This window comes from Tachyglossus aculeatus, chromosome 1 (genome assembly GCF_015852505.1).
Source record: "Tachyglossus aculeatus isolate mTacAcu1 chromosome 1, mTacAcu1.pri, whole genome shotgun sequence".
Lineage (NCBI taxonomy): Eukaryota > Metazoa > Chordata > Mammalia > Monotremata > Tachyglossidae > Tachyglossus > Tachyglossus aculeatus.
Window position 1 is genome coordinate 4,895,914 of NC_052066.1, and position 26,553 is coordinate 4,922,466.

A 26,553-nucleotide genomic window follows, 5' to 3' on the forward strand; every position below is an offset into this window, starting at 1 on the left:
CTTCACTTCTCTGGGCCTCGCTCCCCTCATCTGGAAAATGGGGTTGAAGACTGTGAGCCCCCAGTGGGACAACCTGATTACCTTGTAACCTCCTCAGCGCTTAGAACAGTGCTTTGAACATAGTCAGTGCTTAATAAATGCTATCATTAACAAATGCCATTATTTTTATAATAATAATAATAATAATAATGGTATTTGTTAAGCGCTGACTACGTGCCAAGCCCTGTTCTAAGCGCTGGGGGAGATACAAGGTCATCATGTTGTCCCCCTTGGGGCTCACAGTCTTCATCCCCATTTTACAGATGAGGGAACCAAGGCTCGGAGAAGTGAAGTGGCTTGCCCAAGGTCACACAGCAGAAAAGCGGCAGGGCAGGATTAGAACCCATGACCTCTGACTCCCAAGCCTTGGCTCTTTCCACTAAGCCACACTGAGCATTAATAATAACTGTGGTATTTGCTAATCACCTAATAATTAATGTAAATATTAGAACAATATTATTGTTAATTATAATAGTAATACTAATTGTGACATTTGTTAAGCACTTATTATGTGCCAGGCATTGTCCTGGGGTGGTTACAATCAAATCAGGTTGGACACAGTCCCTGTCCCACATGGGGCTCATAGTCTTCACCCCCATTTTCCAGATGAGGGAACTGAGGCCCAGAGAAGTCAAGTGACTTGCCCAAGGCCACACAGCAGACAAGTGGCAGAGCCGGGATTAGAATCCAAGCCCTTCTGACTCCCAGCCCCGTGTTCGATCCGCTACTCCATGCTGCTTCCCCTAACTGTAAGATCGTTATTCATTCAGTCAATCAATCAATCAATCAGTCGTATTTATTGAGCGCTTACTGTGTGCAGAGCACTGCAGTAAGCGCTTGGAAAGTACAGTCCAGTAACAAACAGAGACAATCCCTATCCAAAAGGGGCTCACAGTCTAGAAGGGCAGGGAATGTGCCTACCAACTCTGTTATAGTGTACTCTCCCAAGTGCTTAGTACAGTGCTCTGCACATATTAAGCACTCAATAAATACCACTGACTGATAGATTGATATTCATTTATTCATTCAATTGTATTTATTGAGCACTTACTGTGTGCAGAGCACTGTAGTAAGTGCTTGGAAAGTACAATCCAGCAACAAACAGAGACAATCCCTACCCAACGATGGGCTCACAGTCTAGAAGGGCAGGGAATGTGTCCACCAACTCTGTTATAGTATACTCTCCCAAGCGCTTAGTACAGTGCTCTACATACAGTAAGCGCTCAATAAATACCACTGACTGATAGATTGATATTCATTCATTCATTCATTCATTCATTCAATCTTATTTATTGAGCACTTACTGTGTGCAGAGCACTGTAGTAAGTGCTTGGAAAGTACAATCCGGCAACAAACAGAGACGATCCCTATCCAAAAGGGGCTCACAGTCTAGAAGGGCAGGGAATGTGTCTACCAACTCTGTTATAGTGTACTTTCCCAAGCGCTTAGTACAGTGCTCTGCACACATTAAGCACTCAATAAATACCACTGACTGGTAGATTGATATTCATTCATTCATTCAATCGTATTTATTGAGCGCTTACTGTGTGCAGAGTTGGTAGACACATTTGCCGCTCACTCCGAGCCTAGAGTCTAGGGAAAATAATCCAGTCCCACCTTCTAGGTAGGAGGGAGAACGGGCATTGAATCCCCATTTTGCAGATGAGGTAACTGAGGCCCAGAGAAGTGAAGTGATTTGCTCAAGGTCTCACAGCAGACGAGTGGCGGAGCCGGGATTATTAGTATTGATGGCATTTGTTAAGCGCTTACTACGTGCAAAGCACTGTTCTAAGCACTGGGGAGATTACAAGGTGATCAGGTTGCCCCATGTGGAGATCACAGTCTTCATCCCCATCTTCCAGGTGAGGTCACTGAGGCCCAGAGAAGTGAAGTGACTTGCCCCAAGTCACACAGCCGACAAGCGGCGGAGCCGGATGAGAACCCACGATCTCTGACTCGCAGGCCCGGGAGCTACCCACTGAGCCACACTGCTTCTCGGCCACCCAAACAGTTCCCTTTTAGACAGTCTTTTAGACTGTGAGCCCACTGTGGGGTAGGGACTGTCTCTATACGTTGCCAACTTGTACTTCCCAAGCGCTTAGTCCAGTGCTCTGCACACAGTAAGCGCTCAATAAATACAATTGATTGATGATTGATTGATTGACTGATTCCCCTGAGGGAGAAGCAGCGTGACTCAGTGGAAAAAGCCCGGGCTTGGGAGTCAGAGGACATGGGTTCGAATCCTGACTCTGCCTCTTGTCAGCTGTGGGACTTGGGGAAGTCATTTCACTTCCCTGGGCCTCAACTCCCTCTTCTGGAAAATGGGGATGAAGACTGGGAGCCCCACGTGGGACAACCTGATCACCTTGTATCCCCCCCGGTGTTTAGAACAATCAATCAATCAATCGTATTTATTGAGCGCTTACTGTGTGCAGAGCACTGGACTAAGCGCTTGGGAAGTACAAGTTGGCAACATATAGAACAGTGCTTCGCACATACTGAGTGCTTAACGAATGCCATTATTATTATTTTTATTATTATTATTATTATTATTATTTAGCCATTCTTAGGGCCCACCTGACCTGTGGGTTGGTTCTCAATCAGGATAATTCTCCTCCTTCTTCTTCTCCTCCTCCTCCTTCTTCTTCTCCTCCTCCTCTTCCTCTTCCTCCTCCTCCTCCTCCAGGAAGCCTGTCCTCTTGCCCCCTTTCCTTTTCCAATCAGTTTCTCCAACTAGGAATTGATCGATTGGATAACACAGTGAATAGATCCCAGGCCTGGAAATCAAAAGGTCGTGGGTTCTAATCCCCGCTCCGCCACTTGTCTCCTGAGTGACCTCGGGCAAGTCACTTCTCTGGGCCTCAGTTACCTCAACTGCAAAATGGGGGTTGAAACTGTGAGCCCCACATGGGACAGCGACCGTGTCCAACTTGATTTGCTTGCGCCAGCGCTTAGTATAGTGCCTGACACATAGTAAGCACTTAACAGAGAAACAGCGTGGCTCAGCGGAAAGAGCCCGGGCTTTGGAGTCAGAGGTCATGGGTTCCAATCCCGGCTCTGCCAATTGTCAGCTGTGTGACTTTGGGCAAGTCACTTCACTTCTCTGGGCCTCAGTTACCTCATCTGTAGAATGGGGATGAAGACTGTGAGCCCCACGTGGGACAACTTGATCACCTTGTAACCTCCCCAGCGCTTAGAACAGTGCTTTGCACATAGTAAGCGCTTAATAAATGCCATTATTATTATCATCATCATTATTATTATTATTATCCTGTCCTGTTTTCACCCCCTCTCTCCCTCTGCCCCTCATAACACGCTGATTCTACTACAATCAGAAGTAGACAGAAGGACATGAGTTCAGGGATTCAATCCTATTAATTGAGCGCTTACTGTGTGGAGAGCACTGTACTAAGGGCTTGGGAGAGGACAATATTAACAATAAACGGACACATTCCCTGCCCATAACTAGCTCACTCCTCTCCCAGTTCCCCCCTTCTTGTCTGCTGTGTGACCTCAGGCAAGTCACTTCATTTCTCTGAGCCTCCGTTCCCTCATCTGTAAAATAATAATAATGCGGTATTTGTTCATTCATTTATTCAATCGTATTTATTGAGCGCTTACTGTGTGCAGAGCACTGTACTAAGCGCTTGGGAAGTACAAATCAGCAACATATAGAGACGGTCCCGACCCAACAACAGGCTCACAGTCTAGAAACGGGCTCACAGTCTTCCATCTCCTTCTTTGTTACCCCGACTTGCTCCCTTTATTCCTTCCCCCTCCCAGGCCTACGGCGCTTATGTATATATCAATCAATCATATTTATTGAGCGCTTACTGTGTGCAGAGCACTGTACTAAGCGCTTGGGAAGTACAAGTTGGCAACATATAGAGACAGTCCCTACCCAACAGTGGGCTCACAGTCTAGAAGGACATGTATATATGTCATTTATTGACTTATATTAGTGTCTCTCTCCCCTTTTAGACTGTAAGTTCATTGTGGGCAGGGAATGTGTCTATTTATTGTTCCACTGCACTCTCCCAAACACTTAGTACAGCAAATAAGATGGAATGAATGAATGAATGAATGAATAATGTGATGGAATCAAGCAATCAATCAATCAGTCGTATTTATTGAGCGCTTACTGTGTGCAGAGCACTGTACTAAGCGCTTGGGAAGTACAAAGGGCCTCCGAGTCCATTTCCAAGCCACCCGTGATGAAACTGCCCCCAGTTACTACAGTGCTCTGCACATAGTAAGTGCTCAATAAATACGATTGATGATGATGAGTACGAACTAGGTGACAGACACCATTCTAGGCGCTTCATTCATTCCTTCATTCAATCGTATTTATTGAGCGCTTACTGGTTGCAGAGCACTGGACTGAGCGCTCGGGAAGTACAATTTGGCAACAGATAGAGACAATCCCTTCCTAACAATGGGCTCACAGTCGGCTCGGGTTGGACGCCAGTCCCTGTCCCACATAGGACTCACGGTCTTAATCCCCATTTTCCAGATGAGGGAACTGAGGCCCAGAGAAGTGAAGTGACTTGCCCAAGGACAAGCGGCGGAGCCGGGATTAGAACCCAAGTCCTCTGACTCCTAAACCCGGGCTCTTTCCACTAAGCCACACTGCTTCTTACATTGTACTCTCCCAAGCGCTCAGTACAGTGCTCTGCACACAGTAAGCACTCAATAAATATGAATGAATGAATGAATGAATGAATGCATGCACACAGTAAGTGCTCAATAAATACGATTGAATGAATGAATGAATGAATGCACCCAGGAAGCGCTTGATAAATACAATTGAATGAATGAATGACCATCTCTGTCTCTGACCCTAATCCTCTACAGGGATGACCTTGTACCTTCCCCAGCACTTAGAGCAGTGCTTGACACATAGTAAGCGCTTAACAAATGCCATTATTATTATTATTATTATTATTACTATTATTATTATTATTATTATTATTATTACCTCCTGTCACATCCAGGCTCCAGGAAGAGATCCAGTTGAAGGAAGAAGCGGAGAACAACCTAGCAGCCTTCCGGGCGGTGAGTTTCCCTCTCCCTCGGGCCCTGCTGCTTCCCTGGGTCCCGGCCCCTGCCGGCCCCTGCTCGCCTAATAATATTATTATTATTATTAATAATAATAATAATAATAATAATAATAATAATAATGATAAGAGAAGCAGCGTGGCTCAGTGAAAAGAGCCCGGGCTTTGGAGTCAGAGGTCATGGGTTCAAACCCCGGCTCCGCCAATTGTCAGCTGTGTGACTTTGGGGAAGTCACTTCACTTCTCTGTGCCTTAATTCCCTCATCTGGAAAATGGGGATCATCATCATCAATCGTATTTATTGAGCGTTTACTGTGTGCAGAGCACTGTACTAAGCACTTGGGAAGTACAAATTGGCAACGTATAGAGACGGTCCCTACCCAACAGTGGGATCACAGTCTAAAAGGAGGATGAAGACTGTGAGCCCCCTGAGGGACAACCTGATCACCTTGCAACCTCCCCAGCGCTTAGAACAGTGCTTTGCACATAGTAAGCACTTAATAAACGCCATTATTATTATTATTCCCTTTTAGACTGGGAGCCCCCTTTTAGACTGTGAGCCCACTGTTGGGTAGGGACTGTCTCTAGATGTTGCCAACTTGGACTTCCCAAGCGCTTAATCCGGTGCTCTGCACACAGTAAGCACTCAATAAATATGACTGATTAATTGATTGATTAAATGGGGATGAAGACTGTGAGCCCCCTGAGGGACAACCTGGTCACCTTGCAACCTCCCCAGCGCTTAGAACAGTGCTTGGCACATAGTAAGCGCTTAATAAATGCTATTATATTATTATTATTATTATTATTATTATTATTATTATGGCATTTGTTAAGCGCTTACTATGTGCCAAGCACTGTTCTAAGCCCTAGAGGGGCAGACTGGGCCCCAGAATCTGCTGGGAGGAGGTGGCGGTGACCCAACTGGACAACCCAACCTTGGGGAGGTGGATACAAGGCGCTCCCCAGGGTCTTTCTCCCCCTCCCAGGCTCGACTGACCCCAGCTTCCTCTCAAAATAATAATAATTAGGGTATTCACTAAGCACTTACTATGTGCCAGGCACTGTTCTAACCGCTGAGGTGCTAATAATAATAATAATAATGGCATTTATTAAGCGCTATGTGCAAAGCACTGTTCTAAGCGCTGGGGAGGTTACAAGGTGATCAGGTTGTCCCACTGGGGGCTCACAGTCTTCATCCCCATTTTAATAATAATAATAATGGCATTTATTAATTGCTTACTATGTGCAAAGCACTGTTCTAAGCGCTGGGGAGGTTACAAGGTGATCAGGTTGTCCCATGGGGGGCTCACAGTCTTCATCCCCATTTTAATAATAATAATAATGACCTTTTTTAAGCGCTTACTATGTGCAAAGCACTGTTCTAAGCGCTGGGGAGGTTACAAGGTGATCAGGTTGTCCCACTGGGGGCTCACAGTCTTCATCCCCATTTTAATGATAATAATAATAATAATAATAATAATAATGGCATTTATTAAGTGCTTACTATGTGCAAAGCACTGTTTTAAGCGCTGGGGAGGTTACAAGGTGATCAGGTTGTCCCACGGGGGGCTCACAGTCTTCATCCCCATTTTAATAATAATAATAATAATAATGGCATTTATTAAGCACTTACTATGTGCAAAGCACTGTTCTAAGCGCTGGGGAGGTTACAAGGTGATCAGGTTGTCCCACGGGGGGCTCACAGTCTTCATCGCCATTTTAATAATAATAATAACAATAACAGTAACAATAATAACAATAATAATAATAATAAAATGATAATAATAATGATAATAATAATAATAATGGCCTTTAGTGACCCCGGGCAAGTCACTTCACTTCTCTGGTCCTCAGTGACCTCATCTGGAAAATGGGGATAATAATAATAATAATAATAATGGTGGTATTTGTTAAGCACTTACTATGTGCAAAGCACTGTTCTAAGTGCGGGGGGGGAAAAACAAGGTGCTCAGGTTGTCCCACTTAGGGTTCACAGTCTTCATCCCCATTTTACAGATGAGGTAACTGAGGCACAGAGAAGTTAAGTGGCTTGCCCAAGGTCACACAACTAAGTGGCGGAGGGGGATTGGAACCCGTGATCTCTGATTCCCAAGCCCACGCTCTTTCCACTGAGCCACGCTGCTTCTGACGGACAACCTGATCAAATTTTATCTTTCCCCGCGCTTAGAACGGTGCTTGGCCTATAGTAAGCGCTTAACAAACAACATCATTATTATTATTATTTGTTATTTTTTGGGTTTTTTAAATTCCATCTGTCCTGGGGGGGGTTATTTATTGTTTTTTTTTTTAATTCCATCTGTCCTGGGGGCGACGGGCCCCCTCCTCTGCCCTCCAATTTTCCCGCTATATCCCCCACCAGGATGTGGACGCAGCTACCCTGGCCCGCATTGATCTGGAGCGGCGGATCGAGTCCCTGAACGAGGAGATCGCCTTCCTGAAGAAAGTCCACGAGGAGGTGAGGTCCTGGGGGGCCGGGAGACCATTGGGGTGGCAGGGGAGGACACTACTTTTTCATCATCAATCGTATTTATTGAGCGCTTACTGTGTGCAGAGCACTGCACTAAGCTCTTGGGAAGTCCAAGTTGGCATCATATACAGACGGTCCCTACCCAACAGTGGGCTCACATCATCATCATCATCAATTGTATTTATTGAGTGCTTACTATGTGCAGAACACTGTACTAAGCGCTTGGGAAGTACACATTGGCAACATATAGAGACAGTCCCTACCCAACAGTGGGCTCACAGTCTAAAAGGGGGAGACAAAACCAAACATACTAACAAAATAAAATAAATAGAATAGATAGGTACAAATAAAATAAATAAATAAATATAGAGTAAAAAATATGTGCAAACATATATCCATATATACAGGTGCTGTGGGGAAGGGAAGGAGGTAAGATGGGGGGGATGGAGAGGGGGGCGAGGGGGAGAGGAAGGAAGGGGCTCAGTCTGGGAAGGCCTCCTGGAGGAGGTGAGCTCTCAGCAGGGCCTTGAAGGGAGGAAGAGAGCGAGCTTGGCGGGTGGGCAGAGGGATTGGGGGCATTCCGGGCCCGGGGGAGGACGTGGGCCGGGGGTCGATGGCGGGACAGGCGAGAGCGAGGTCTAAAAGGGGGAGACAGAGAACCAAACCAAACATACTAACAGAATAAAATAAATAGAATAGATATGTCCAAGTAAAATAAATAGAGTAATAAATCTGTACAAACATCTATCCATATATACAGGTGCTGTGGGGAAGGGAAGGAGGTAAGATGGGGGGGATGGAGAGGGGGACGAGGGGGCTTTCCTCCAGATCCCTCCGCTCACCCCTGGAGGACCAGCGCCGGACGGTCAGAGGTCCTGGGTTCAAATCCCGGCTCTGCCCCTTGTCAGCTGTGTGACTTTGCGCAAGTCACTTCACTTCTCTGGGCCTCAAATGGGGACTAAGGCGGTACACCCCAGGTGGGCCAACCTGCTCACCTTGTAACCTCCCCAGCGCTTAGAACAGTGCTGTGCACAGAGTAAGCGCTTAATAAATACCATCATCATTATTATTATTATTATACCGACCTATAGATCAGGCCGGCCTCTGAGTGGATCTCTGTAGCTGCTGAAAGTATCTAAAAAAGGTCGTGGGCTCAGAACAAATGCCGAGCAAGAAGAAAAACATCTAGAAATAGGCCTGCAATCACCTGTGCGTGCATTCATCACATCTCTGTAAAATGGGGATTAAGACTGTGAGCCCCACGTGGGACAACCTGATCACCTTGTAACCTCCCCAGCACTTAGAACAGTACTTTGCACATAGTAAGCACTTAATAAATGCTATTATCATTATTTAGCTCTTCAAAATCAAGCAAGACACCTTGCTGTTCTTTCAATCAACCAATCAATCAATCAATCATATTTACTGAGCGCTTACTGTGGGCAGAGCACTGTACTAAGCGCTTGGGAAGTACAAGTTGGCAACGTCTAGAGACAGTCCCTACCCAACAGTGGGCTCACAGTCTAGAAGGGGAAGACAGAGATCAAAACCAAACATGCTAACAAAATAAAATAAATAGAATAGATATGTACAAGTAAAATAAATAAATAAATAGAGTAATAAATATGTACAAACATATATACATATATACAGCAAACTAATGGTACAAATTCAACTCTACCAAGTAGAGAAGCAGCGTGGCTCAGTGGGAAGAGCACGGGCTTTGGAGGCAGAGGTCGTGGTTTCAAATCCAGGGTCTGCCAATTGTCAGCTGGGTGACTTTGGGCAAGTCACTTCTCTAGGCCTCAGTTACCTCATCTGTAAAATGGGGATTAAGACTGTGAGCCCCATGTGGGACAATCTGATCACCTTGTAACCTCCCCAGCGCTTAGAACAGTGCTTTGCACATAGTGAGCACTTATTAAATGCCATTATTATCATTATTATTATTAAAATGGGGATGAAGACTGTGAGCCCCCCATGGGACAACCTGATCACCTTGTATCCTCCCCAGTGCTTAGAACAGTGCTTGGCACATAGTAAGCTCTTAATAAATGTCCTCATTATCAATGATAATAATAATGATGATGGGATAATAATAATGATGATGATTGGAGAAGCAGTGTGGCTCAGTGGAAAAAGCCCGGGCTTTAGAGTCAGAGGTCATGAGTTCTAATCTCTTCTTGGCAATCTGATCACCTTCTAACCTCCCCAGCGCTTAGAACAGTGCTTTGCACATAGTAAGCGCTTAATAAATGCCATCATTATTATTATTATGATTATTACTCCACCCCCCCTTAACTTGCGAATCAGCATGGCCTAGTGGGCAGAGCCTGGGCCTGGGAATCAGAAGGACCTGGGTTCTCCTCCTGGCTCTGCCACTGGTCAGCCGGGTGACCCTGGGAGAGTCACTTCCCTTCTCTGGGCCTCAGTGACCTCATCTGTCAAATGGGGATGAAGACTGGGAGCCCCATGTGAGACAACCTGACTACCTTACATCTCCCCCAGCGCTTAGAATGGTGCTTGGCACATAGTGAGCGCTTAACAAATACCATTATTATTATTGTTCATTCAATTGCATTTATTGAGCGCTTACTGTGTGCAGAGCAATGGACTAAGCGCTTGAAAAATGGTATTATTAGCTACCCCAGCGCTTAGTACAGCACTTAAGAACTACAAAATGACCTCCCCAGAGAACCCCACTGCGGGCACTCTGCTAGGACCGCCCCTCCCTCCATTGAAGTCCAGGGGCTTACCACATCTAGAGAAGCAGCGTGGCTCAGTGGAAAGAGCCCAGGCTTGGGAGTCAGAGGTCCTGGGTTCAAATCCCGGCTCTGCCAATTGTCAGCTGTGTGACTGTGGTCAAGTCACTTCACTTCTCTGGGCCTCAGTGACCTCATCTGTAAAATGGGGATTAAGACTATAAGCCCCACGTGGGACAACCTGATCACCTTGTATCCTTCCCAGTGCTTAGAACAGTGTTGGGCACATAGTAAGCGCTTAACAAATGTCATCATCATTATCATTATCATCATCTAACATGGCTCCCCAAATCCCCTGGGCTGAATCCCCGCTCCTGCTCCTCTCCCACTGTCATGGCCTAGTGGCCAGAATCCGGGCTTGGGAGTCAGGAGGTCATGGGTTCTAATCCCAGCTCCTCCCCTTGTTCATTCAATCGTATTTAATCGTATTTATTGAGCGCTTACTGTGTGCAGAGCACTGTACTAAGCGCTTGGGAAGTACAAGTTGGCAACATATCAATCAATCAATCGTATTTATTGATTCGTAGTTATTGATTTATTGAATCGTATCTATATGTTGCCAACTTGTACTTCCCAAGCGCTTAGTACAGTGCTCTGCACACAGTAAGCGCTCAGTAAATATGATTGATTGATTGATTGATTGATTGATTGAGTGCTTACTGTGTGCAGAGCACTGGTCTAAGCGCTTGGGAAGTCCAAGTTGGCAACATATAGAGACAGTCCCTACCCAACAGCAGGCTCACAGTATAGAACAGTCTTGCCTTGTCTGTTGTGTGACCTTAGGCAAGTCACTTCAATCAATCAATCAATCAAACAATCAATCAATCAATCAATCAATCAATCATATTTATTGAGCGCTTACTGTGTGCAGAGCACTGTACTAAGCGCTTGGGAAGTCCATGTTGGCAACATATAGAGACAGTCCCTACCCAACAGCGGGCTCACAGTCTAGAAGGGGGAGACAGAGAACAAAACCAAACATACTAACAAAATAAAATAAATAGAATAGATATGTACAAGTAAAATAAATAATTAAATAGAGTAATAAATCTGTACAAAGATATATACATATATACAGGTGCTCTGGGCCTCAGTTCCCTCATCTGTCAAATGGGGATGAAGACTGTGAGCCCCACGGGGGACATCCTGATCACCTTGTGTCTACTTCAGTGCTTAGAACAGTGCTTGGCATATAGTAAGTGCTTAACAAATACCATTATTATTATTGTTTTTATTAGGAGATCCGTGAGTTGCAGGCTCAGCTGCAAGAGCAGCAAGTACAGGTGGAGATGGATGTGTCCAAGCCAGACTTGACCGCCGCCCTCAGAGATATCCGGGCTCAGTACGAGACCATCGCTGCCAAGAACATCTCCGAGGCCGAGGAGTGGTACAAATCCAAGGTGCGCCCACCCTTTCCCTCCTTCCCCCCCTCTGTCTATCTGTCAATCAGTCAGTCCCCCTTCTGTCTATCTGTCAATCGATCAATCAGTAGGTTTCGGCCTCCAAGACCGTCTCTGAGGCTGAACTACTCCGTCTGGGCTCCTGCATTAGCCTTCTCTCTGATCTCCCATCCTCGTGTCTCTCCCCACTTCAATCCATACTTCACGCTGCTGCCCGGATTGTCTTTGTCCAGAAACGCTCTGGGCCTGTTACTCCCCTCCTCAAAACTCTCCAGTGGCTACCAATCAATCTGCATATCAGGCAGCAACTCCTCCCCCTGGGCTTCCAGGCTGTCCATCCATCCATCCATCCATCCCCTGGCCCCCTCCTCCCTCACCTCCCTTCTCTCCTTCCCCAGCCCAGCCCGCACCCTCCGCTCCTCCGCTGCTAATCTCCTCACCGTTAGGCCTCGTTCTTGCCTGTCCCGCCATCGACCCCCGGTCCACGTCCTCCCCCGGGCCTGGAATGCCCCCAATCCCTCTGCCCATCCGCCAAGCTGGCTCTCTTCCTCCCTTCAAGGCCCTACTGAGAGCTCACCTCCTCCAGGAGGCCTTCCCAGACTGAGCCCCTTCCTTCCTCTCCCCCTCGTCCCCCTCTCCATCCCCCCCATCTTACCTCCTTCCCTTCCCCACAGCACCTGTATATATGTAGATATGTTTGTACATATTTATTACTCTATTTATTTATTTTAATTGTACATATTTATTCTATTTATTTTATTTTGTTAGTATGTTTGGTTTTGTTCTCTGTCTCCCTCTTCTAGACTGTGAGCCCACTGTTGGGTAGGGACTGTCTCTATATGTTGCCAACTTGGACTTCCCAAGCGCTTAGTACGGTGCTCTGCACACAGTAAGCGCTCAATAAATATGATTGATTGATTGATTGATTGATTGATTGAAGGGTGGAACGAACGCAAGGCGGACCCCCTCCTTCCCCTCCTTCCCCCCTCTGCCTATCGATCCATCCGTCAGTCAGTCAGTCAATCGTATTTATTGAGCGCTTACTGTGTGCAGAGCACTGGACTAAGCGCTGGGAAGGGGACAATATAACAGTCGCATTCCCGGCCCGCCACAAGCTGGAAGTCGGCCCGTCTACTTGCTATGTTTTGGTGTCCGTCTCCCCCCTTCTGTGAGCCCGTTGTTGGGGAGGGATTGTCTCTGTTGCCGGATTGTAGTTTCCAAGTGCTTAATACAGTGCTCTGCCCACGGTAAGCGCTCAATAAATACGATTGAATTCATTCATTCAATCGTATTTATTGAGCGCTTACTGCAGCTTGGGAAGTACAAGTTGGAAACATATAGAGACGGTCCCTACCCAACAACAGGCTCACAGTCTAGAAGACGGGCTCACACTGAATCAAAGTCTAGAGAAATACAACTGAATGAACGGATCAAAGTCCATCACCTTGTAAACTCCCCAGTGCTTAGAATGGTGCTTTGCACATTCATTCATTCATTCATTCAATCGTATTTATTGAGCGCTTAGTGTGTGCCGAGCACTGTACTAAGCGCTTGGGAAGTACAAGTTGGCAACATATAGAGACGGTCCCTACCCAACAGCGGGCTCACAGTCTAGAAGGGGGAGACAGACAACAAAACAAAACATATTAACAAGATAAAATAAATAGAATGAATTCATTCATTCATTCATTCAATTGTATTTATTAAGCACTTACTGTGTGCGGAGCACTGTACTAAGCGCTTGGGTAGTCCAAGTTGGCAACATATAGAGACGGTCCCTACCCAACGGCGGGCTCACAGTCTAGAAGGGGGAGACAGAGAACAAAACCAAACATATTAACAAAATAAAATGAATAGAATAAATTCATTCATTCAATCGTATTTATTGAGCACTTACTGTGTGCAGAGCACTGGACTAAGCGCTTGGGAAGTCCAAGTTGGGAACATATAGAGACGGTCCCTACCCAATAGGGCTCACAGTCTAGAAGGGGGGAGACAGAGAACAAAACAAAACATATTAACAAAATAAAATAAATAGAATAAATTCATTCATTCATTCATTCATTCAATCGTATTTATTGAGCGCTTACTGTGTGCAGAGCACGGGACTAAGCACTTGGGAAATCCAAGTTGGCAACATATAGAGACGGTCCCTACCCAACAGCGGGCTCACAGTCTAGAAGGGGGAGACAGACAACAAAACAAAACATATTAACAAGATAAAATAAATAGAATGAATTCATTCATTCATTCATTCAATCGTATTTATTAAGCACTTACTGTGTGCGGAGCACTGTACTAAGCGCTTGGGTAGTCCAAGTTGGCAACATATAGAGACGGTCCCTACCCAACGGCGGGCTCACAGTCTAGAAGGGGGAGACAGAGAACAAAACCAAACATATTAACAAAATAAAATGAATAGAATAAATTCATTCATTCAATCGTATTTATTGAGCGCTTACTGTGTGCAGAGCACTGGACTAAGCGCTTGGGAAGTCCAAGTTGGGAACATATAGAGACGGTCCCTACCCAATAGGGCTCACAGTCTAGAAGGGGGAGACAGAGAACAAAACAAAACATATTAACAAAATAAAATAAATAGAATAAATTCATTCATTCATTCATTCATTCAATCGTATTTATTGAGCGCTTACTGTGTGCAGAGCACGGGACTAAGCACTTGGGAAATCCAAGTTGGCAACATATAGAGACGGTCCCTACCCAACAGCAGGCTCACAGTCTAGAAGGGGGAGACAGACAACAAAACAAAATAAAATGAATAGAATAAATTCATTCATTCAATCGTATTTATTGAGCACTTACTGTGTGCAGAGCACTGTGCTAAGCGCTTGGGAAGTACAAGTTGACAACCTATAGAGACGGTCCCTACCCAACAGCTGGCTCACAGTCTAGACGGGGGAGACAGACAACAAAACAAAATAAAATAAATAGAATAAATTCATTCATTCAATCGTATTTATTGAGTGCTTACTGTGTGCAGAGCACTGTACTGAGCGCTTGGAAAGTCCAAGTTGGCAACATATAGAGACAGTCCCTACCCAACAGTGGGCTCACAGTCTAGAAGGGGGAGTTCTGTACAAATAAAATAGAGTAATAAATCCGTACAAACACATATACATATATACAGTTGCTGTGGGGAGGGGAAGGAGGTAAGGCGGGGGGATGGGGAGCAGGAGGAGGGGCTCAGTGTGCACATAGTAAGCGCTTAATAAATGCCATCATCATTATTATTATTATTAGAGAGATCCGGATTCAGGATCCCCATCCAACCCCTCTCCCCCGCTCTGGCCCCGAACCCCACGCTCTCCGCTGGGAATCGACCACCACCACCCCCAAACTGTTGTGTCTACAGGTGTCGGATCTGACCCAGGCAGCCAACAAGAATAACGATGCCCTGCGCCAGGCCAAGCAGGAGATGATGGAGTATCGCCACCAGATCCAATCCTACACCTGTGAGATCGACGCCCTGAAGGGCACGGTGAGTGGCAGCTGGGCCCCGTGAGGGGCGGGTGGATGCGCTGAGCGACAGCTGGGCCCGGTGAGTGACAGCTACAGCCTGTGAGTGGCAGATTCATTCATTCATTCAATCGGATTTATTGAGCGCTTACTGTGTGCAGAGCACTGGACTAAGCGCTTGGGAAGTCCAAGCCCAGTCACAGGTGGATGTGGTGAGTGGCAGATTCACTCATTCTTTCAATCGTATTTATTGAGCACTTACTGTGTGCAGAGCACTGGACTAAGCGCTTGGGAAGTCCAAGCCCAGTCACAGGTGGATGTGGTGAGTGGCAGATTCGTTCATTCATTCAATCGCATTTATTTATTTTTTTATGGCATTTATTAAGCGCTTACTACGTGCAAAGCACTGTTCTAAGTGCTGGGGAGGTTACAAGGTGATCAGATTGTCCCACAGGGGGCTCACAGTCTTCATCCCCATTTTACAGATGAGGTAACTGAGGCACAGAGAAGTTAAGTGATTTGCCCAAAGTCACACAGCTGACAATTGGCAGAGACAGGATTCGAACCCATGACCCCTGACTCCAAAGCCCGTGCTCTTTCCACTGAGCCACACTGCTTCTCTATTTATTAATGATAGCATTTATTAAGCACTTACTATGTGCAAAGCACTGTTCTAAGTGCTGGGGAGGTTACAAGGTGATGAGGTTGTCCCACGGGGGGCTCACAGTCTTCATTCCCATTTTACAGATGAGGGAACTAACTGAGGCCCGGAGAAGTTAAGTGACTTGCCCAAAGTCACACAGCTGACAAGTGGTGGAGCAGGGATTTGAACCTGTGACCTCTGCCTACAAAGCCCGGGCTCTTTCAACTGAGCCACGCTGCTTCTCTATTTATTGAGCGCTTACTGTGTGCAGAGCACTGGACTAAGCGCTTGGGAAGTCCAAGTCGGCAACAGATAGAGACAGTCCCTACCCCACAACGGGCTCACAGTCTAGAAGGGGGAGACGGATGACAAAACAAAACGTGTGGACAGGTGTCATCAGAATAAATAGAGATAAAGCTAGATGCACATCATTAACAAAATAAATAGTAAATATGTACAAGTAAAATAAACAAACAAACAAATATATATACAGGTGCTGTGGGGAGGGGAAGGAGGTAGGGCGGTGGGGATGGGGAGGAGGAGAGGAAAAAGGGGGCTGAGTGTGGGAAGGCCTCCTGGAGGAGGTGAGCTCTCAGCAGGGCCTTGAAGGGAGGAAGAGAGCCAGCTTGGCGGATGGGCAGAGGGATTGGGGGCATTCCGGGCCCGGGGGAGGACGGGGGCCGGGGGTCGACGGCAGGACGGGCGAGAAGGAGGCCTAACGGTGAGGAGATTAGCGGCGGAGGAGCGGAGGGTGCGGGCTGGGCTGGACAAGGACAGAAGGGAGGTGAGGGAGGAGGGGGCCAGGGGATGGATGGATGGATGGATGGACAGCCTGGAAGCCAACGGTGAGGAGTTTTTGCTTGAGATGGACGTGGCGAGTGGCAGCCAGGTCCGGTGAGTGACAGCTAGAGCCAGTGAGTGGCAGCTCGACTTGAAGATTGGCAGGTGGATGTGTTGAGTGGCAGCTGGGCCCGGTGAGTGTAAGGTGGGCCCAGTGATGGGTGGATGCAATAATAATAATAATGGCATTTGTTAAGCGCTTACTAGGTGCGAAGCACTGTTCTAAGCACTGGGGGGATACAAGGTGATCAGGTTATCCCTCGTGGGGCTCACAGTCCTCATCCCCATTATTATTATTATCATCATTAATAATATTAATTAATACTAATTAAAATTAATATTAATTAATATTAATATTAATATAAACATTAATTAACAATAATAATAATAATAGTGGTATTTGTTAAGCACTTACTGTGTGCAAAGCACTGTTCTAAGCACTGGGGGAAATACAAGGTGATCAGGTTGTCCCCCTGGGGAGCTCACAGACTTCATCCCCATTTTATTAATAATAATAATAATAATAATAATAATGGCATTTGTTAAGCGCTTAGTGTGTGCAAAGCACTGTTCTAAGCGCTGGGGGAAATACAGGGTGATCATGTTGTCCCCCTGGGAAGCTCACAGTCTTAATCCCTATTTTCCAGATGAGGGAACTGAGGCCCAGAGAAGTTAAGTGACTTGCCCGAAGTCACACAGCTGATGAGTGGCGGAGGCGGGATGTATTGAGTGGCACTTGGGGCTTAGTGGAAAGAGCCGGGGCTTGGGAGTTGGAGGTCGTGGGTTCTAATCCCGGCTCCACCACTCATCAGCTGTGTGACTTTGCGCAAGTCACTTCAGCGTGGTTCAGTGGAAAGAGCCCGGGCTTTGGAGTCAGAGGTCAGGGGTTCAAATCCTGGCTCCACCAATTGTCAGCTGTGTGACTTTGGGCAAGTCACTTCACTTAAGCGCTTAGTATAGTGCTCTGCACACAGTAAGCGCTCAATAAATGCGATTGATTGATTCTCTGGGCCTCAGTGACCTCATCTGTAAAATAGGGATTAAGACTGGGAGCCCCCCATGGGACAACCCGATCACCTTGTAACCTCCCCAGCGCTTAGAACAGTGCTTTGCACATAGTAAACACTTAATAAATATCACCATTATTATTATTTAATCATAATATTAATAATAATAATAATAATGACGGCATTTGTGGAGCACTTACTATGTGCAAAGCACTGTTCTAAACACTAGGGGAGATACAAGGCAATCAGGTTGTCCCATGTGGGGCTCACAGTCTTCATCCCCATTTTCCAGATGAGGTAACTGAGGCCTAGAGAATAATAATAATAATAATAATAATAATAATAATAATAATAATAATAATAATGGTATTTGTTAAGCACTTACTATGTGCCAAGCACCATTCTAAGCACTGGGATAGATAGAAGGTCATCAGGTTGTCCCACGTGGGGCTCATAGTCTTCATCTCCATTCACTCATTCATTCAATCGTATTTATTGAGTGCTTACTGTGTGCAGAACACTGTACAAAGTGCTTGGGAAGATGAAGTAACTGATGCCTAAGGAATAATAATAATAATAATGGCATTTGGTAAGTGCTTACTATGTGCCAAGCACAGTTCTAAGCACTGGGATCCATACAAGGCCACCAGGGTGTCCCACGTGAGGCTCATAGTCTTCATCTCCATTTTCCAGATGAGGTAACTGAGGCCTAGAGAATGATAATAAAATAATGATAGTAATAATAATAATAATAATAATAATAATAATAATAATAATGGCATTTGTTAAGTGCTTACTATGTGCCAAGCACTGTTCTAAGCACTGGGATACATACAAGGTCACCAGGTTGTCCCACCTGAGGCTCATAGTCTTCATCTCCATTTTCCAGATGAGGTAACTGAGGCCTAGAGAATGATAATAATAATAATATCAATAATAATAATAATAATAATAATAATAATAATAATGATAATAATAATAATAATAATAATAATGGCATTTGTTAAGCACTTACTATGTACCAAGCACCGTTCTAAGCACTAGGATAGATACAAGGTCACCAGGTTGTCCCACGTGGGGCTCACAGTCCCCATTTTCCACATGAGGTCACTGAGGCCCGGAGAAGTGAAGTGCCTGAATTGTCCTTTCCAAGCACTTAGTCCAGTGGCCCTGCACACAGCAAGTGCTCAATACATCCGGCTGAATGAATGAAGTGTCCCACCCAAGGTCACCCAGCAATCAATCAATCAATCAATCGTATCTATTGAGCGCTTACTGTGTGCAGAGCACTGGACTAAGCGCTTGGGAAGTCCAAGTTGGCAACATATAGGGACAGTCCCTGCCCAACAGTGGGCTCACGGTCTAAAATCAATCAATCAATCGTATTTATTGAGCACTTACTGTGTGCAGAGGGAGCCCAGAAGCCACGACCCCTGGCTCCCAAGGCCGGGCTCGGGCCGCCAAGCCACGCTGCTTCTTACTGAGCGTTTACCGTGCGCGAAGCGCTGTACTAAGCACTCGGGACGATAAATGGACCCGCCAACGCCTCGGCCTTGGCCTTCCCCGGTCCGGTCCCCCCTCTGACCGCCCCTCTCCTCCCCGGCCAGAATGACTCCCTGATGCGTCAGATGCGGGAACTGGAGGAGCGCTTCTCCGGGGAGGCCAACGGCTACCAGGACAGCATCGCCCGGCTGGAGGAGGAGATCCGTCACCTCAAGGACGAGATGGCCCGCCACCTGCGCGAGTACCAGGACCTCCTCAACGTCAAGATGGCCCTGGACGTGGAGATTGCCACTTACCGCAAGCTCCTGGAGGGAGAGGAGAGCCGGTAGGGGACGGGGAGGACCAGGGCAGTCCGTCCTCTATCATTTATTTATTTCTTTTTTTTAAAAAAAATTCTTTTTTAAAGCGCTTACTATGTGCAAAGCACTGTTCTAAGCGCTGGGGAGGTTACAAGGTGATCAGGTGATTTTTTTTTTTTTTACTCTATTTAATTTATTTGTACATGTCTATTCTATTTATTTTATTTTGTTAGTCTGTTTGGTTTTGTTCTCTGTCTCCCCCTTTTAGACTGTGAGCCCACTGTTGGGTAGGGACTGTCTCTAGATGTTGCCAATTTGTACTTCCCAAGCGCTTAGTACAGTGCTCTGCACATAGTAAGCGCTCAATAAATACGATTGATGATGATGATGATGATCAGGTTGTCTCAAGGGGGGCTCACAGTCTTAATTAATCCCCATTTGACGGATGAGGGAACCGAGGCCCAGAGAAGTGAAGTGACTTGCCCAAAGTCACACAGCTGACAAGTGGCGGAGCCAGGATTTGAACCCATGACCTCTGACTCCAGAGCCCGGGCTCTTTCCACTGAGCCACGCTGCTTCTCTATTTATTGAGTGCTTACTGTGGGCGGAGCGCTGGGCTAAGCGCTTGGGAAGTACAATTTGACAACAGAGATGATTCATTCATTCACTCATATTTATTGAGCGCTTACTGTGTGCAGAGCACTGGACTAAGCGCTTGGGAAGTACAATTTGGCATCAGATAGAGACAATTCATTCATTCATTCATTTAGTCATATTTATAGAGCACTTACTGTGTGCAGAGCGCTGGACTAAGCACTTGGGAAGTACAATTTGGCATCAGATAGAGACAATTCATTCATTCATTCATTCAGTCATATTTATTGAGCGCTTACTGTGTGCAGAGCGCTGGACTAAGCTCTTGGGAAGTACAATTTGGCATCAGATAGAGACAATTCATTCATTCATTCATTGTCATATTTATTGAGCACTTACTGTGTGCAGAGCACTGGACTAAGCACTTGGGAAGTACAAACTGGCAACAGATAGAGACAATTCATTTATTCATTCATATTTATTGAGCGCTTTACTGTGTGCAGAGCGCTGGACTAAGCGCTTGGGAAGTGCAATTTGGCAACAGAGACAATTCATTCGTTCATTCATTCAGTCGTATTTATTGAGCGCTTACTGTGTGCAGAGCACTGGACTAAGCGCTTGGGAAGTACAAACTGGCAACAGAGCCCACTGTTGGGTAGGGACCGTCTCTATATGTTGCCAACTTGTACTTCCCAAGCACTTAGTCCAGTGCTCTGCACACAGTAAGCGCTCAATAAATACGATTGAATGAATGAAAAGATAAAGACAATTCATTTGTTCATTCATTCAGTCATATTTATTGAGTGCTTACTGTGTGCAGAGCGCTGGACTAAGCACTTGGGAAGTACAATTTGGCAACAGATAGAGACAATTAATTTGTTAATTCATTCAGTCATATTTATTGAGCGCTTACTGTGTGCAGAGTGCTGGACTAAGCGCTTGGGAAGTACAATTTGGCAACAGAGACAATCATTCGTTCATTCATTCAGTCATATTTATTGAGCGCTTACTGTGTGCAGAGTGCTGGACTAAGCGCTTGGGAAGGACAAACTGGCAATAGATAGAGACAATTCATTCGTTCATTCACTGTCATATTTATTGAGCGCTTACTGTGTGCAGAGTGCTGGACTAAGCGCTTGGGAAGTACAAACTGGCAACAGATAGAGACAATTCATTCGTTCATTCAGTCATATTTATTGAGCGCTCACTGTGGGCAGAGCGCTGGACTAAGGGCTTGGGAAGTACAATTTGGCAACAGAGACAATTCATTCGTTCATTCAGTCGTATTTATTGAGCGCTTACTGTGTTCAGAGCACTGGATTAAGCACTTGGGAAGGACAAATAGGCAACATACAAAGACAATTCCTACTCAACAATGGGCTCACAGTCTATGCCCCATGGCGGGTTCAGAGTTTCCATCCCCCTTTTACTTCGCTTCTCTGGGCCTCGTTTCCCTCATCTGTAAAACGGGGATGTAGACTGGGTAGGGACCGTCTCTAGCTGTTGCCAACTTGGAATTCCCTAAGCGCTTAGTCCAGTGCTCTGCACACAGTAAGCGCTCAATAAATACGATTGAATGAATGAATGACAAAGAACAATAGAACAGACACCTTCCCTTCCCATCACAAGCTCATAGTCCAGAGGCGGGGAGACAGACAGGTAGGGACCGTCTCTATACGTTGCCGACTTGGACTTCCCAAGCGCTTAGTCCAGTGCTCTGCACACAGTAAGTGCTCAATAAATACGATTGAATGAATGAATGACAAAGAACAATAGAACAGACACCTTCCCTTCCCATCACAAGCTCATAGTCCAGAGGCGGGGAGACAGACAGGTAGGGACCGTCTCTATAGGGTGCCGACTTGGACTTCCCAAGCGCTTAGTACAGTGCTCTGCACACAGTAAGCGCTCAATAAATACGATTGAATGAATGAATGAATGACTGTGAGCCCCCCCGTGGGACAACCTGATTACTTTGTATCCCCCAGGCACTTAGAACAGTGCTTTACACATAGTAAGCGCTTAACAAATACCATTACGAGAAGCAGCATGGCTCAGTGGAAAGAGCCCGGGCTTTGGAGTCAGAGGTCATGGGTTCGAATCCCGACTCCACCACAAGTCTGCTGTGTGACCTTGGGCAAGTCACTTAACTTCTCTGAGCCCCAGTTACCTCATCTGTAAAAATGGGGATTAAGACTGTGAGCCCCACGTGGGACAACCTGATCACATTGTATCCCCCCCCAGCGCTTAGAACAGTGCTTTGCACATAGTAAGCGCTTAACAAATGCCATTATTATTATTATTATTATTATTATTATTATTATTATGGTATTTAACAAATACCTAAAAAAAAAAAGAGGTGGGGTTAGGGAATGGAAAGACGGGAGCACCTTGGCTTGTCTGACATGAACTTTGACCTTTCAACTCTCCTCCAGGATCAACCTTCCCATCCAGAGCTTCTCGGCCCTCAACTTCCGAGGTGAGTAGGGCCTGGGGTGGAGAAGACCCCCCTGAGGAGGCAGAATGGGGGAATCCATCGTATCTATTGAGCGCCGACTGGGTTCGGAGCAGTGTACTAAGCGCTCGGAAGAGTACGTTGTAACAGGGTTGTCTGGCACTTTCCTTGCCCGCGGTGAGCTGACAGTCTAGAGAGGGAGACAGACCTGAATATAAATAAATAAAGGAGGGATAATAATCATCAATCGTATTTATTGAGCGCTTACTGTGTGCAGAGCACTGTACTAAGCACTTAATAATAATAATAATAATAATAATAATGGCAATTGTTAAGCGCTTACTATGTGCAAAGCACTGTTCTAAGCGCCGGGGAGGTTACAAGGTGATCAGGTTGTCTCACAGTCTTAATCCCCATCATCATCAATCGTATTTATTGAGCGCTTACTATGTGCAGAGCACTGTACTAATCCCCATCTTACAGATGAGGGAACTGAGGCACGGAGAAGTTAAGTGGCTTGCCCAAGGTCACACAGCTGACAAGCGGCGGAGCCGGGATTTGAACCCACGACCTCTGACTCCCAAGCTCGGGCTCTTTCCACTGAGCCAAGTGATTGGCACGGAGGGAGGAATCAATCCATCAACCGAGCGCTCACTGTGTGCAGAACACTGTACGAAGCCTTGTAATAATAATAATGATGATGGCATTTATTAAGCGCTTACTATGTGCAAAACACTGTTCTAAGCGCTGGGGAGGTTACAAGGTGATCAGGTTGTGCCACGTGGGGCTCCCAGTCTTCATCCCCATTTTCCAGATGGGGGAACTGAGGCCCAGAGAGGTTAAGTGACTTGCCCATAGTCACACAGCTGACAAATGACCTCTGACTCCAAAGGAGTGAGAGGAAATGTAGTGGGTGTTGTGTAGCGAGGTGTAGTGAGGGTAGCGAGGAAGGAACAAGGTGGGGGATTGATCTATGGGGGGATCAGACCAGGCCCGGGGCGGGGGGAATCTGCCTGAAGGTTGGGGGGCCGGGGGGATGCGGGGGTATCTTGGACCCCAACTTAGCAGGATTGCTTGATTGTTTAAGCTCTTAGTACAGTGCTCTGCACATAGTAAGCGCTCAATAAATATGATTGATGATGATTGTTTGACAGAGACGAGCCCAGAGCAGAGAGGCTCGGAGGTCCACACCAAGAAGACAGTGATGATCAAAACTATCGAGACCCGGGATGGAGAAGTGAGTATCCTGTGCCTCGGCTTCCCCCCTTCTCATCCTCCCCCTCTTTCTTCCCCATCTCCCGCCTGTTTCCCTTCTTCCTTCCTCATTCCCAACCCAGCTTCGCTCTCCATTCCTTCCGTCTATCACTTGGTCCTTCCTCGAGGACGTGGCTGCCCCCAAAGACCCCTGCTTTCCCACTTTTCCATCCTTCCCCTCTTCCTTCCCCATCGCTGGTCTGTTTCCCTTCTTCTTTCCTCATTCCCAACCCAACTTCGTTCTCCATTCCTTCCTCCTACCACTTGGTCCGCCCCTGAGGTTGTGGCTGCCTCCAAAGGCCTCTGCTTCCCCTGCTTCCCATTCTTCCCCTCTTCCTTCCCCATCTCCCATCTCTTTCCCTTCTTCCTTCCTCATTCCCAACCCAACGTCGCACTCCATCCCTTTCGTCTATCACTTGGTCCTCCCGGACATGGCTGCTCCCAAAGGCCTCTGCTTTCCCCCCCTTCCCCTCCTTCCCCTCTTCCTTCCCCATCTCCCATCTGTTTCCCTTCATCCTTCATCCTTCCTCATTCCCAACCCAACTTCGCTCTCCATCCCTTTCGTCTATCACTTGGTCCTCCCTTGAGGACATGGCTGCTCCCAAAGTCCTCTGCTTCCCCCCTTCCCATCCTTCCCCTCTTCCTTCCCCATCTCTGGTCTGTTTCCCTTCTTCCTTCCTCCTTCCCAACCCAACTTTGTTCTCCATTCCTTCCTCCTACCACTTGGTCCTCCCTTGAGGACATGGCTGCTCCCAAAGGCCTCTGCTTCCCCCCCTTCCCATCCTTCCCCTCTTCCTTCCCCATCTCCCGTCTGTTTCCCTTCATCCTTCATCCTTCCTCATTCCCAATCCAACTTCTTTCTCCATCTCTTCAGTCTATCACTTGGTCCTCCCTTGAGGACATGGCTGCTCCCAAAGGCCTCTGCTTCCCCCCCTTCCCATCCTTCCCCTCTTCCTTCCCCATATCCTGTCTGTTTCCCTTCTTCCTTCCTCATTCCCAACCCAACTTCATTCTCCATTCCTTCCTCCTACCACTTGGTCCTCCCCTGAGGACGTGGCTGCCTCCAAAGGCCTCTGCTTCCCCTGCTTCCCATCCTTCCCCTCTTCCTTCCCCATATCCTGTCTGTTTCCCTTCTTCCTTCCTCATTCCCAACCCAACTTCATTCTCCATTCCTTCCTCCTACCACTTGGTCCTCCCTTGAGGACGTGGCTGCCTCCAAAGGCCTCTGCTTCCCCTGCTTCCCATCCTTCCCCTCTTCCTTCCCCATCTCCCGTCTGTCTCCCTTCTTCCTTCCTCATTCCCAACCCAACTTCGCTCTCCATCCCTTCTGTCAATCAATTGATTGATTGCTTGATTGATTCTGTCTATCACGTGGTCCTCCCTTGAGGAAGTAGCTGCCCCCAATGGCCTCTTATTCCCCTCTTCCTTCCCCATCTCCCGTCTGTCTCCCCTCTTCCATCCTCATTCCCGACCCAAATTCTCTCTCTTTTTTCTTCTAATAGTAATATTCATTCATTCATTCAATTGTATTTATTGAGCGCTGACTGTGTGCAGAGCACTGTACTAAGCGCTTGGAAAGTACAATTTGGCAACAGATAGAGACATCCCAATGACGGGCTCACAGTCTAGAAGGGGGGAGATGGACAATGAAACAAAGCCCAGGGTGAGGAGTTTCTGCCTGATGTGCAGATTGATTGGTAGCCACTGGAGATTTTTGAGGAGGGGAGTAACGTGCCCAGAGCGTTTCTGGATAAAGACAATCCGGGCAGCAGCATGAAGTATAGATTGAAGTGGGGAGAGACACGAGGATGGGAGATCAGAGAGAAGGCCGATGCAGTAGTCCAGACGGGATAGGATGAGAGCTTGAACGAGCGGGGGAGCGGTTGGGATGGAGAGGAAAGGGCAGAGCTTGGCAATGTCGTGGAGCTGAGACCGGCAGGTTTTGGTGACGGCTTGGATGCGAGGGGGGAACGAGAGAGCGGAGTCGAGGACGACACCAAGGTTGCGGGCCTGTGAGACGGGAATCCCACTGAACGACTTCTCTCCCCGCAGGTTGTGAGCGAGGCCACACAGCAACAACACGAAGTGCTCTAGAAAGCAACATCATCCCCGGAGGGGTCCTTGCCACCGCCCCCCACCCCCCGACACGTGCCGCGACCACCCCTCCGCCACAGCCCCAAGCCTCACCCCCTGACCCCCGGCCGGAGAGAAACTTCTGGACCCTGAATTCACCGCGGCCGAGACCACCGCCTCAAGGCCCGACACGCTCAGCCCCTCCCTGGGGCCCACAGGCCCCTCTGAACCCCCCAAAGCTGTCCGACATTGGACCCGTTCTGCGATGCCGCCCCCTCCTCGCCCCAATTCCTAGTCCCTGGGTCGCCCCCTCTTCCTCCCGGACCCCCCCACCTATGCATTCATCCATTCAAGCGTATTTATCGAGCGCTTACTGTGTGCAGAGCACTGGACTAAGCGCTTGGGAAGGACAAGCGCTTAGTCCAGTGCTCTGCACACAGTAAGCACTCAATAAATACGATTGATTGATTGACAAATTGGCAACATCTAGAGACGGTCCCTACCCAACGACGGGCTCACGGTCTAGAAGGGCGACTAAGCCACATTCATTCATCCATTCAATCGTATTTATTGAGCACTTACTGTGTGCAGAGCACTGGACTAAGCGCTTGTCCTTACCAAGAGCTTAGTCCAGTGCTCTGCACACACTAAGGGCTCAA

At 47.1% G+C, this 26,553-nt stretch overlaps 1 protein-coding gene across 1 annotated transcript in view; it reads left to right on the forward strand.

Annotated features, from left to right (window-relative positions):
* Nucleotides 1-26,239, forward strand: part of DES (desmin) — a 32,039-nt gene extending 5,800 nt beyond the window's left edge. The window contains exons 2-9 of the mRNA XM_038772510.1: nucleotides 5,034-5,094; nucleotides 7,480-7,575; nucleotides 11,588-11,749; nucleotides 15,123-15,248; nucleotides 19,324-19,544; nucleotides 22,548-22,591; nucleotides 23,722-23,804; nucleotides 25,874-26,239. Coding sequence (XP_038628438.1) covers nucleotides 5,034-5,094; nucleotides 7,480-7,575; nucleotides 11,588-11,749; nucleotides 15,123-15,248; nucleotides 19,324-19,544; nucleotides 22,548-22,591; nucleotides 23,722-23,804; nucleotides 25,874-25,915 — 835 coding nt within the window. The 3' untranslated portion in view covers nucleotides 25,916-26,239. The remainder of the gene's footprint in view (nucleotides 1-5,033; nucleotides 5,095-7,479; nucleotides 7,576-11,587; nucleotides 11,750-15,122; nucleotides 15,249-19,323; nucleotides 19,545-22,547; nucleotides 22,592-23,721; nucleotides 23,805-25,873) is intronic.
* The last annotated feature ends 314 nt before the right edge of the window (nucleotides 26,240-26,553 follow it).